We start from the raw sequence: 12,196 nt of genomic DNA, 5'->3' as shown, positions 1-12,196 counted from the left end.
ATGTGGCGGCTGCTGCCTCTTTATTGCTGGGGTCTCTCTCTAGTTTCTGGCTGGACGGCGTTGTCGGGAAATTTCAGCTTTAGCTTCTTCCCATCTTCTTCTTCTTCCTCCTCCTCCTCCTCCTCCTTCCCGCAGGCGGCCTCGCAGCGGCGGGGGCAGGAGCCAGAGCCCCGGAGGTCTCTGGCGCTGGCGCTACCGCCGCCCCCGCCGCAGCCGCCGCTTCACCCCGACCCCCAGGAGAACAAAGTGGAGAAGCTGGGCCAGTCCTTCAAGCGCAATGTGAGGAAGCTCCGCGAGCGGAGCCACAGCCTCGACCTGGTGTTCCTGGTGGACGAGTCCTCGAGCGTGGGCCACGCCAACTTCCTCAACGAGCTCAAGTTCGTCAAGAAGCTGCTGTCCGACTTCCCCGTGGTGCCCAGCGCCACCCGCGTGGCCATCGTGACCTTCTCGTCCAAGAACAACGTGGTGCCGCGCGTGGATTACATCTCCTCCAGCCGGGCGCACCAGCACAAGTGCTCGCTGCTCAACCGCGAGATTCCCAAGATCACCTACCGAGGCGGGGGCACTTACACCAAGGGCGCTTTCCAGCAAGCCGCGGTAAGAGCGCGCTCTCTCCAGCAGCCCCTGATCGAGGGCTCCTACCGCTCCCCCCTGCCCCAGGCGCGCCCAGCCACCCCTCCGCAAAAGCACCCACACGCACACGCAGAGGAGAGAGGATGCCCTACACACCCGCATTTCCTCTTGTCCTTCCCCTACTCAATTCTCAGGTGCCCGCCCGCTAGAGACCAATGGTCATCATATCTGTTAAGTGCTTATACGTTCAGAAGCAGTTTTGTGAGACAGTAAGGTGTGCTGCATTAGTTATTACACAGGAAAGGGGATGCGGAGATCTAGTCGGCAATGCAAAGGGGAACTTCATGTATTTCTATGGCTACATTTGATGAAGGGGTGGGATGTTAAGTCCTAACCTGGTTGGTAATATACCTGTAAAGCCAAGGTTCGATTTGTGTATGTCAGGGACCCAGTTGGCAGTCTGGTGAAGCCTATGCACTTTTTCTCGGAATAATGTTTTTAAATGCATTAAAGTAAAATACGTAAGATTACAAAAGAAGCCACTTATGTTTAAATAGTCATAAGCATATTTTAAAAACAAGGTCTCACCCCAGGTTAATAAGCCCAGATGCAAAAGATTATAGGATCATAGAACTAAAGCTAGAAGGAACTTAAGGGCCATCTAGTTCAATTCCTTATTTCACAGCTGAAGAAACTGAGGCCCAGCGACCTTAAGTGGCTTACTTCAGGTCAAGAAGGTAGTATCAGAGATAGGATTCAAACTCCGGAGCCAGTACTTTTTCAGGAGGCAAAAGGCAAAGTTTGTGAAATAGTTATGCCCTATGTAATGGGCACCTTACTTATCTGTAAAGGGGATGTATCTACATACTGGTAACTGGTTTGGGGGATGGGGGGGATGAACAAGTGAATATCTGAGTTTCCTTTACTTCAGTGTTTTGTGTTTGGGTGTCATGCTGGATTATGGTATGGCTTGAAACTGTTAATCTCAGTTCTCTGAAGTTTATTGTATTGTTTCATATTTGCAGGGGAAAATGCACATCTTTGTCTAGTTTTCATTGAGCTATTTAACACTGTTTTGATATGCAAAAGAATAGGTCAGTTTTGTTAGTTGTTTAACTGTATTCCAGCTATAGCTACAATCTCTACTATCTATATGAGCACTTTAAAGATAATTTAGGATGATTGGTTTAGAGCTGGAAGGAACCTTAGAGTTCATCTATTCCAACTTCCTCATTTTACCATGATAAAATTGAGATCTAGAGAAATTAAATGATCTTTCTAAGGTGTGTAGCTAAGTGGTAAGTTGGGATTTAAATCCATATCTACTAGATGCAGCATTCTTTCTACTATACCATTCCCACCCACCCCAAAGAGTCAAAATTTGGCAATTACAATAATGGAGGTGCAATGACATGACATCATTTTTACTTTCTCTAGGTTCTCTTAGGTTTCAGCATAAAGTTTTAAAAAATGGTCGGTTTTGTGGTGTGGTTTTTCTTATGAATCCTACTAACTTTATTAGAAAAAAATGCCCATTTGAAAGTTGTCCAACCTGTGGGGGGGCAGGAAGTCATTCTTAATGACTGGCCTCTGGAATCCTTTGGTTCATGTGAAACTGATCATCAGAATGAAAATTTAAGATTATGAAACTGAGTGAATATCCCTAGGAAATTTTAATTTTCCAAAACCTATGCAAACTTACACTGAAGAACTTAACACATGATAAAAATAAATAAATTTAGTCCTTTTCTCTTTACATAAAATCTTGCAACATCTTTTACCAACTAGGTTGCTTCCTTTATCATTACAAGAGAATAAATAAACAATGTGCTGTGTAGGAATAATAATATTATTTCATTATCACTTGGTAGAGGCAATGGTACCAGAGTAGAGAGTGAATAGAGAGCTGGTCTCAGAGCCAGGAAGACCTTGGTTCAAATCTCACCTCTCAGACCCACTGAATGACCCTGAGCAAGTCACTCCATGCTCTAGGCAATACTCTAAGACTGCAGATTGCAGAGAAAGTAGAGTTTCCTCACTTGGATGTTCCCTATATCAATGAAATCATAGGTCTGGTCTCTATCCCAAGACTTGTAGAGAGCAGGGGTTGGGGGAATGTGATAAGATCTTATTATTGGAAAGGATCATAGAAGAAATTAGAATCTAGAGGTGGGAGGTATGTTAGACATTATATAGTCAAGACTCTGTATTCTTTTGCAGATGGTGCTATGGATAGAGTACTAGGTCTGGAGTCGCAAAGACCTAAGTTCAAATCCAGCCTTAGATCCTTGCTAGCTGTGTGACCTTGGGCAATTCACTTAACTTTTGTTTGCCTCAGTTTCCTCAACCTCCCAGGGTTGTTGTAAGGATGAAAGGATGTAATATTTGCAAATCTCTTAGCACGGTGCCCGAGCATGTAGTAGGCACTATAGAAATAATAGCTATTTTATTTTATAATTCAAGCCTTTCGTTTTACATATGAGGAAACTAAGACCAACAGACATTTGTGGTTACATAAGTATTAAGTAGAAGAAGGAGCACTAGAACCAGGTCCTCTGATGACAGATATATTGTTTCTTTCATTATACTCCACTGCTTTCTACTCCAAATCTGCCTGAGACATGAATCACTGCTGCAAGGTCCCTGGCAAATGATCATTCAACTTCTCTTTGGAGATTTCTGAAGGTCTTTGAACAACTTCTCATTATGATCACAATGTATCTGAATCGATATCATAAGAGTTGAGAAAATATATTCTGAGTCTCTCCATCTCAGCAAGAGACCAAGAATAGAGCAAATGGTTTGAGAATGTGTGTGTGGCTCCTTATAGATAAATGACCAAGAGTTAGAGATAACCAGTGGAGGGGAGGAATAGGTGTGGTTAGGGATAGGGTATACACCATTGTTCATTGCTGGTTTTGAGTTTATCAGAAAGCCCTCCAACCTAATAGCTCTTTTTTCTTTCTAGAGAAATATTGTATCACAGAATCTCTTTGTTTTTAATTTCTCTTCAGAGCAGCAACTTTATGCATTTCCTTTTCCTAATCTGCCCCTTTTGAATTGATCCCATTGTGAAACCAGGACAACTCCATATCCCAAGCACTGCATGTCAAAATAAAGATACAAACCCCTCATTTCCATTTCCGTTTTGCTGAATGGTTGTTAAACAAACATAGCATGAAAATTCCTTTGAAAAAATCCTAAACTGTTCCAGGATTCCAGAAATATGATCCATTGGTGGAGAATGCGCTGTCTCATCTAAAAGTCCCCTAGGGTTCTACTTCTGCAGATGGGCAGTTGGGGATCTCTGGTGAAAGCCACCACTGCCTTCCTGAACAAAGGAGGGTGCTCTAAGTCTGAGAGAAGAGCAAAGCTGACTAACCCATTTCCAAGGTAAAGTAAAGTGTGCAATGAGAGGCAGCATGTAATAGCAGAAAGGATAGCCTTAGGGTCAGAAAGACCTGGGTTCAAAAGCCTACCTTTTATACATACTAGCTATGTGACCAAATCACTTAATTTCTCAGGGCCATAGACAATTCTCTAAGAATAGAAGTTGAAGAGAAATTGATGGTTTCCATCAATGGAGGGAGTTTCCACACTGGGATTTCCCTATATTAATGAAAAGATCCATTTGAACCAAAAGGAGGGGAAAGGAGATAAATCCCAATGGGATGAATCTGATCTAAGAGGCACAAATAACTTTCAGTAGCTAGGAGTCTAGCTTTAGGTTTTTGGCATGACAGCGGTATCCTGAGCCTGCCTCAGGGTTAGACAATATCCCCTGAACCTAGAGTATCTAGAGAAGCAAATTTCCCTAAATTTCTGAGCTCAGGACTTAGCCCAAGGTAAAAGGGGAACAGCCCACAAAGGCTAAGAGATTTATAGCCCTTGTTCTAACTCTGGCTTTTTAGTCTCCTGTCTCCATTCACTTTTGGCCAAAGCTACTGATAAATCTATGCAAACAATTGCCCCATACATCAACAAACCTTTTTTTTTCCTTTTTCTTTCTTGCCTCATCTGTCATGTCTCTCCTTCCTGCAGAAAACAGTAACTACTAAATAATTTTAAACTTTCACATATGATCATTAGAAAAATTAGAGGTCAGATTTTTGAATTCAAGGACGAAGAAGGAATACAAAAATGCTTATTACAGAACAGAATGAAAATTCTATTGTGGAAGCATCTGATTCTGTTTTAGAATGTGACTACACCTTGCTCATCAAATTCTACATTGCTTACTAATAAATAAAGACGTATGTAGGTTGACTGTGTAAGAAATAGTTCTGTGATTAATTTACAAGAACAATCTATGCTCTGCTATAGATGTCTCTTAACCCCTTTCCTAAAGAAAACTGAATGAAATTGAGTATATTTGAATGTCCATACTTATCATGTAGTAATTAGGCTAACTTTTCATTGACTTCAAGAAAGTAATGGCCAGTTAGGTCTATTACTGGTTAAAAGATAATAGGCAAAAGCTAATTTTAAAATAGGTTTTAGGTGACATAGAATAAGACAGTATTTTGTATTTGACCTTTGACTCAGCAGGGGAATAGGGCCCAACACTTAACCTGAGCTTAAATTTAGCCTCAGATGCTTACGAGCTATGTCACTCTGGCCTAAAGTCACTTAACCTTTCTATGTCTCAATTTCCACATCTGTAAAATGGAGATAATAATAGCATGTCCTTCTCAAAGTTGTTGTGAAAATCAAATGAGGTACAATTTGCAAAGTGCTTTGCAAATCTCAGAGCAACTCACTATTATTATTAAGAGATCTCCATCAGGACAGGTCATGGAAGCCTCCAGAATAAAAAGACCTAACCTTTTAGGAAGCAGCTTGTGCTCAAACAAAATACCCTCTCTTGACACTATATTTGCAGTATTTTTACTTCCTAACTTTCAACAGATTATCCCAGTTTGTGAATGCTCTGGCAGATAGCTGATTCAGCCACACATTTTAACCCCCCAGATTGTGGCATCCCGCAATCACCCAGTTATGTGACCTTGGTCTGCCCCTGAGATCATTTTGGCTTCTCTTCCTTTTAAACCTCATCCCTCCACCCACTTGACACAAACCTTTTAAGAATGACTCTTATTTCCTACCTGGAGGTGGCTCACCATCTTGGTTATTCTCTTCACTGATACATATTAAAATTCCTTCATACCTTCTCATCCTGTGCTGGCCATTCTTGTCTGTGTCTTCCTGTAAATCCTTCACAGGATCTACTAAATATAAAGCTAGCTTTTCTCGATCTCTTAACACATTGGGGGCTAAAATGAAATATTTTAGTTTTTTTGAAGAGGTTTCCTACTTGCACCATGTGATTGGCCCACATCCTTCTCTGGCCATATGTGGCATCCACTTCAGCATTTTAAAAAGGTTTTTGTCATACATATACTATGTATAAAACCCTGTCCTAGACACTGGATAAGTGATTTCACTGCTATAGGGAAATGCCAGGTGAGGAAACGCCCTCTACCAATGCAGGTCAGCACCCTTTATGCCACCTATAATCTTAGAGAGTTGTTTAATCACTGAGAGGCTGAGTAACTTGCATAGGGTCACATAGCCATTGTGTGTCAGAGACAAGACTGGAAACTGAGATCTTCCAGGGTGTGAGGCTAGCTCACCCTCTACTATACTACTGTGCTTCACTGAGAATGCAAAGACCCATGAAAGATCACCAAGGCTAAGAGAATAGAAAGAGAAGAGAGGATGGTCCAGGACAGAGCCCTGGAGATACCTATACTAAGAAGGCAGGTGTGGGGCAGCCAGGTAGTACAATGGATAAAGTACCACCCTGACCAGGAGGACCTGAGTTCAAATCTGGCCTCGGACACTTGGTAATTACTAGCTATGTGACCCTGGGCAAGTCAACCGTCATTGCCTCTCCAAAACAAACAATAAACAACAACAAAAGAAAGAAGGCAAGTGATGATTCAACAAAGGAGACTGAGAAGAATCAGTCAGGCAGGTAGCAAGAAAAGTAGAAAACAGGTCCAGAAACCAAGGCCCTTGTCAACAGCATCGAAAGCTGCAAAGGAATCAAGGAGGATGAGGACGAAGAAAAGAACATCAGATTCAGCAATTAAGAGACTATTGGTGAACTAAGACATAACACTATTGTGTTATGATCAGAAAACAGATTAGGATGGAATAAGAATCAAGAAGATATTAAAAAGACAGACGTTTGCAGAAGGGAGTGCTGTGAGTTGTGGAAAGACTTTGCCTGGTACCCATGAATATTAATCCAGCCTGTTCTCATTGCTCTATTCAATTCTAGACTTAGAACAGTATACATCTCTACCACCTGTTCAAAAACTACATGCTGATTGAAAACATAGTTTAGAATAAAGGAATAAAGGAGGTCAAAGGCTCACATTATAGGCTCCAAGTCCCACATTTATCGTGAATATTTTCTCCAATAAGATATTCGAAGGTACAAAAATGCTTACTGCAGAACAGAATAAAAATTCTATTGTGGAGGCATCTGATTCTGTTTTAGAATGTGACTACACCTTGCTCATCAAAGTCTGTATTGCTTAGTAATATATAAAGACATAGATATATGTAAATATAAATATGAAGACATGGCAATTATTGAACATCGGACACACAAGGAGAAAATTTCTGTATGTTAACAGATAAGAAACGATGTGGAAATTACTAATGGTGTGGATATTACTAATATGGAAACTACTTTAGAATCAGCTCTTAGAGGTATATACTTAGATCACTGACTCCTTGGAGTAAAGGTTAAAATCAACACCAAATTAGGAGAAAGGATACAAATGAGAAAGTACTGCATGCAATGACAGCAGCTTCAAGCTAACCTGTTTGTCAAATTTGTCAACTTATAAAATTGGGAAATGGATAAATTAATGACATTGATTCTATCACCATTTGTTAGAAAAGTTTAACTGACTTAAGATATTTGCCACAAGGAGGCCAAAAACATCCTAGAAACCATCTCAATAAGCAAATATATAAACTCTTTGGCAAGCATATATCTATATCTCTATCTATCTATCTATCTATCTATCTATCTGTCTGTCTATCTATGAAAACCCGGTCTCACTTAAATTCAATTAATGCACAGTCAAGATATTACTCCTGCATGTCACTAATCCTCTTTGAAAATGAAGGACAGAGCCAACATGGCAGAGTGAGAAGTAAGCTACTCTTAGACCTCTGAGAGCCCAGAAAATATTGCCCCAGGCAAAACCCCAGAACAGCTGAGCCAGCAGAAAGATGGAGTACAGTAGTCTTATAGACCAGGATACTTGGGGGATTAATGGGAAAGGCCCATCTCACTCTGGGGAAGGGGGAGCAATACAGGCATCTCAGCAATCCAGTGGCAAGCCCCACCTCAGCAAACCAGGGGGAAATCTTGAGCCTTAGGGTGGTGGAGCAGGCAAGCACCAAGACCAAGACCCTTGAGTGCCTCAGCACAGACAGGGGAACCATTAAGATACCAGCTCAGAAAACCACTATGTGTGTGGGTGTTCTCCAGCAGCCAAATCTTCCAGTGCTTCAGCATAATTCCAGGAAGAGCAACTCCAGGAGGCACAGCTCCAGGCTGGCAGACATCCTCCAGCTGCCAAACATTTGAGTGCTTTAAAGAAGCTGGGGTGAGCAGACATCCTGCAGGGGCCAGACTCCCTACCCCCACCCCAAGAGCTCCAGTGTTGCTGATCCCAGCTCAGCACCAGGTAAGCTGCCAGACTCCTATGGCCTCCACCTACCAGCACCTGAGGCCCCAGCACACAAAACCAGTGACCAGGTCCTAGGCTCCTGGAACAAGAAGCTTGAGTCAATGCTCCCTGTACTCCAGCAGGAGAGCTCTACTTTAAAAGCCAGGAACAAGGCAAACACCGTGGGTAAAAAGCAGAAACAGACAATGACCATGGATTCTTATTATGGGAATAGGGAAGATCAAGGCACAAATTAAGAAGAAGACAATATTGTCAATATACCCATATCAGAAACCTGAAAGGGGAATATAAACTGGCCTCAAGCCCCAAAAGCCTTCTTAAAAGAGCTCAAGGAGGATTTTAAAAATCAAATAAGGGAGGTAGAAGAAAAATTGGGAAAAGAAATGAGAGGTATGCAAGAGAGAGTCAACAGCTTGGAAAAGGAAGGACAAAAATTGACTGTAGAAAACAAATGCTTAAAAAATACAGTTGACCAAATGGGAAAAAAATGCACTGAAGAAAACAAGTCCTCAAAAAATACAATTGACCAAATGGTAAAGTAGGCCCAAAAACTCACTGGTGACAAGAACTTCTTAAAAAGTAAAATGGGCCAAATGGAAAAGGAGATACAAAATCTAATAGGAGAAAACAATTTGTTGAAAATCAAAATTGGGCAAGTGGAAGCTAATAACTCTATGAGGTGTCAAGAATCAGTCAAACAGGAAAAAAAAGAATGAAAAAGTAAAAGGGAACCTCATTGGTAAAACAACTGACCTGGAAAATAGATCCAGGAAAGACAATTTAAAATTTATTGGTCTACCTGAAAACCATGATTCATCTTTCAGGAAATCATCAAGGAAAACTGTCCTGAGTTCCTAGAACCAGAATAGTCATTGAAAGAATCTACTAATCATCTCCAAAAAGAGATGCCAAATTGAAAATGCCAAGGAATATTGCAGCCAAATTCTAAAATGACCATGTCAAAAGGAAAATACTGCAAGCAGCCAGAAAGAATTTAAATATCAGGGAACCACAGTCAGGATTATGCAGGACCTTGCAGTTTCTATATTAAAAGACTAGAGGGCATGGAATACAATATTCCATAAGGCAAAGGAGCTTGGATTACAACCAAGGCTCAACTACCCAGCAAAATTGAGCATAATCTATCAGGGGAGGAGATGAACATTCAACGAAATAGGGGACTTCCGAACATTCCTGATGAAAAGACCAGAATTCAACAGAAAATTTGATCTTCAAATACAAGACTCAAGAGAGGCATAAAAAAAGTAAACAGGAAAGAAAAAAACAACATGTTATTAATAAGGGCAAATTGTTTACATTCCTACAGAGAAAGATAAGACTTGTAACTCTTGAGAACTGTATTGTTATTATGACATAGACAAAGGTTGTGGGTATAAGTTGAGTTTGATGTGATGATAAAAATATCTAATTAAGTGGTGAAAAGGAATTGTACTGGGAGAAGAAGAAGGAAAGGCAGACAAGGGTAAATTGCATCACATGAAAAGGCACAAAACCTATTACAGTAGAGGGAAACAAGGGAGGGAGACGAGCATTGTTTGAACTTTACTTTCATCAGATTTAGCTCAAAAAGGGAATAACATAATCAGTTAGGTACAGAAACATAACTTACCCTATGGGAAGTAGGAGGGAAAAGGGGAAAGGGGAAAGAAAAGGGAGGGGTGGATAGAAGAGAGGGAAGAAGTAAGGCTAAAGGGGAAGAAAACAGAGGGGGCTGGTAGAAGGGAGGGAAGACTGAGGGAGGCAGTGTTTGAAAGCAAACTCTAATGTTGTTTACAAGAAACACATCTGAAGCAGAGGAATACACACAGAGTAAAGATAAAAGGCTGGAGCAGAATACATTATATTTCAGCTGAAGTAAAAAAAAATAGAGGTAGCAATTCTGATCTCAGACAAAGCAAAAGCAAAAATAGATCTAATTAAAAGAGATAAGGAAGAAAACTAAATCCTGCTAAATGGTACCATAGACAATGAAGTAATATCATTACTAAATATATATGCACCGAGTAGTATAGCACCCAGAGTCTTACAGGAGAAGTTAAGGGAATTATAGGAAGAAATAGATAAAACTGTACTAGTGGGGGACCTCAACCTCTCCCCCTGTCAAAACCAAATAAATCTAACCGCAAAAAAAATAAGAAAGAAGTTAAGGAGATAAATAGAATTTTAGAAAAGTTATATATGGTTGACCTCTGGAGAAAAATGAATTCAGGGGTAGAAAGGAATAGAAAATTTAGTAGAAATATATAAAATATATATAAATATATATAATATATATAAAATATATATAAAATAGTAGAAATTTTTTTCTCAGCAATACACAGCACCTGTACAACAATTGACCACATATTAGGGCATAAAAACCTCACAATCCAGTGCAGAAAGGCAGAAATATTAAATGCATCCTTTTCAGATCATGATGCAATAAAAAATATATGTAGTAAAGGGCCATGGAAAGATAGACTAAAAATTAATTGGAAACTAAATAATCTAATCCTAAAGAATGAGTGGGTCAAACAACAAATCATAGAAATAATCAATAATTTCATCCAAAAGAATGACAGCAATGAGACAACATATCAAAACTTAAGGGATGCATAGAAAGTGGTTCTTACGGAAGCTTTGTATCTCTAAATGCTTACATGAATAAAATAGATAAAGAAGAGATCAGTGAATTGGGCATGCAACTAAAAAAGCTAAAAGAAGAACAAATTAGAAAATGAAAGATGAACAACAATAATGAGAGTGAGGGATGATAGGTGGGCACGTGTAAGGAGGTTATATTACACATTAGAAACTTTGAATTACACATGAGAAATATCATAAAATACATCATTAATGACAAATATAATGAAAAAGAAAATGAGCCAGACATATAGTGAGAGCATGAGATAAGCAAGGAATGCTTTTGCACATCATGAACATCACTTCAAGGTGACTGAACACACATCCCATGAAATGTTAACTTCTTCTTGCTTTTGGTCATTTGAGAAAACAACACTGTTATCCAACTTTCCAAGAAAAACTTAGAATCCATTATTCTCTTTAGCTGAAAAGTTCTATTTTTTTTTGCTTAACTTATAGCAATAATATTAATAAATAAAAATGATAGTTAACATGTGTGAAACACTTTGAAGGTGTAAAATACTACATATAAATATATATAATCATTATTTGAGCCTCAGCAATTCTGTGAGCTTGATACTTTTTAAAGGATGACAGAAAGGTTGAACTTGTGATTTTTGATGTAGGTAATTCCCAGAGAAGTCAAAGCAGATCAACCACTCATCTAGAACTTAAAGTTTTAGAGAGGTCCCAGGCACACTGAAATATTAAATTAAAGATTTCTCACTGACATAGAGTGACTAAATTTCAGAGGCAATATTTGAACCCAGATCTTCCTAACTTGAAGGCCAGTAACTATATTATTTTGTATTTCCAACCCATGAAGCAGACAAAAATACAAAATAGCACTGTGCCATCTTTAAATGTATCATTTAACTTTGAAGATGCCACTTGTGATATGTTATATGGTTTCTTTATTCATCTATATTCTTTTGGATACTTGAGCTGCTTCAGTTGCTGAAGTGTCAGTTGGGAGAAAAAAAGCTATTACCACTCTGCTTATTTTGAATTTTGGTTGATTTTTTAAAAGCTGTTTTCCTTCTCTGGTGTCTCAATTTGATTTTGCTGTCTTGTGTTGTTCAGGGAAGGCTGGCACCTCTGGTGTGAGGGCTTGCTGAAACCTTTTCAGGGCTGCTCACCCATTTTTGGTGCCTACCTGGCACTCGACTCTCACCTGTAGCTCCAAGAAGTATGTGCAATAGCCACATCCCTTAAATTTTCTGGGCAGATGGGCTAAGCCAGGTTGAAAATAACTAATGGGG

General features: G+C 39.7%; 1 protein-coding gene across 1 annotated transcript in view; it reads left to right on the top strand.

Moving 5' to 3' along the window:
• The window catches only part of SVEP1 (sushi, von Willebrand factor type A, EGF and pentraxin domain containing 1), a 347,418-nt gene continuing 335,222 nt past the window's right edge, over positions 1–12,196 (top strand). Inside the window, exon 1 of the mRNA XM_036739508.1 lies at positions 1–597. Coding sequence (XP_036595403.1) covers positions 1–597 — 597 coding nt within the window. The remainder of the gene's footprint in view (positions 598–12,196) is intronic.

The sequence above is a fragment of the Trichosurus vulpecula genome, chromosome 9, assembly GCF_011100635.1.
Source record: "Trichosurus vulpecula isolate mTriVul1 chromosome 9, mTriVul1.pri, whole genome shotgun sequence".
NCBI lineage: Eukaryota > Metazoa > Chordata > Mammalia > Diprotodontia > Phalangeridae > Trichosurus > Trichosurus vulpecula.
Note: the sequence above shows the minus strand (reverse complement) of the source record. Positions and strands in the feature narration are given on the sequence as shown.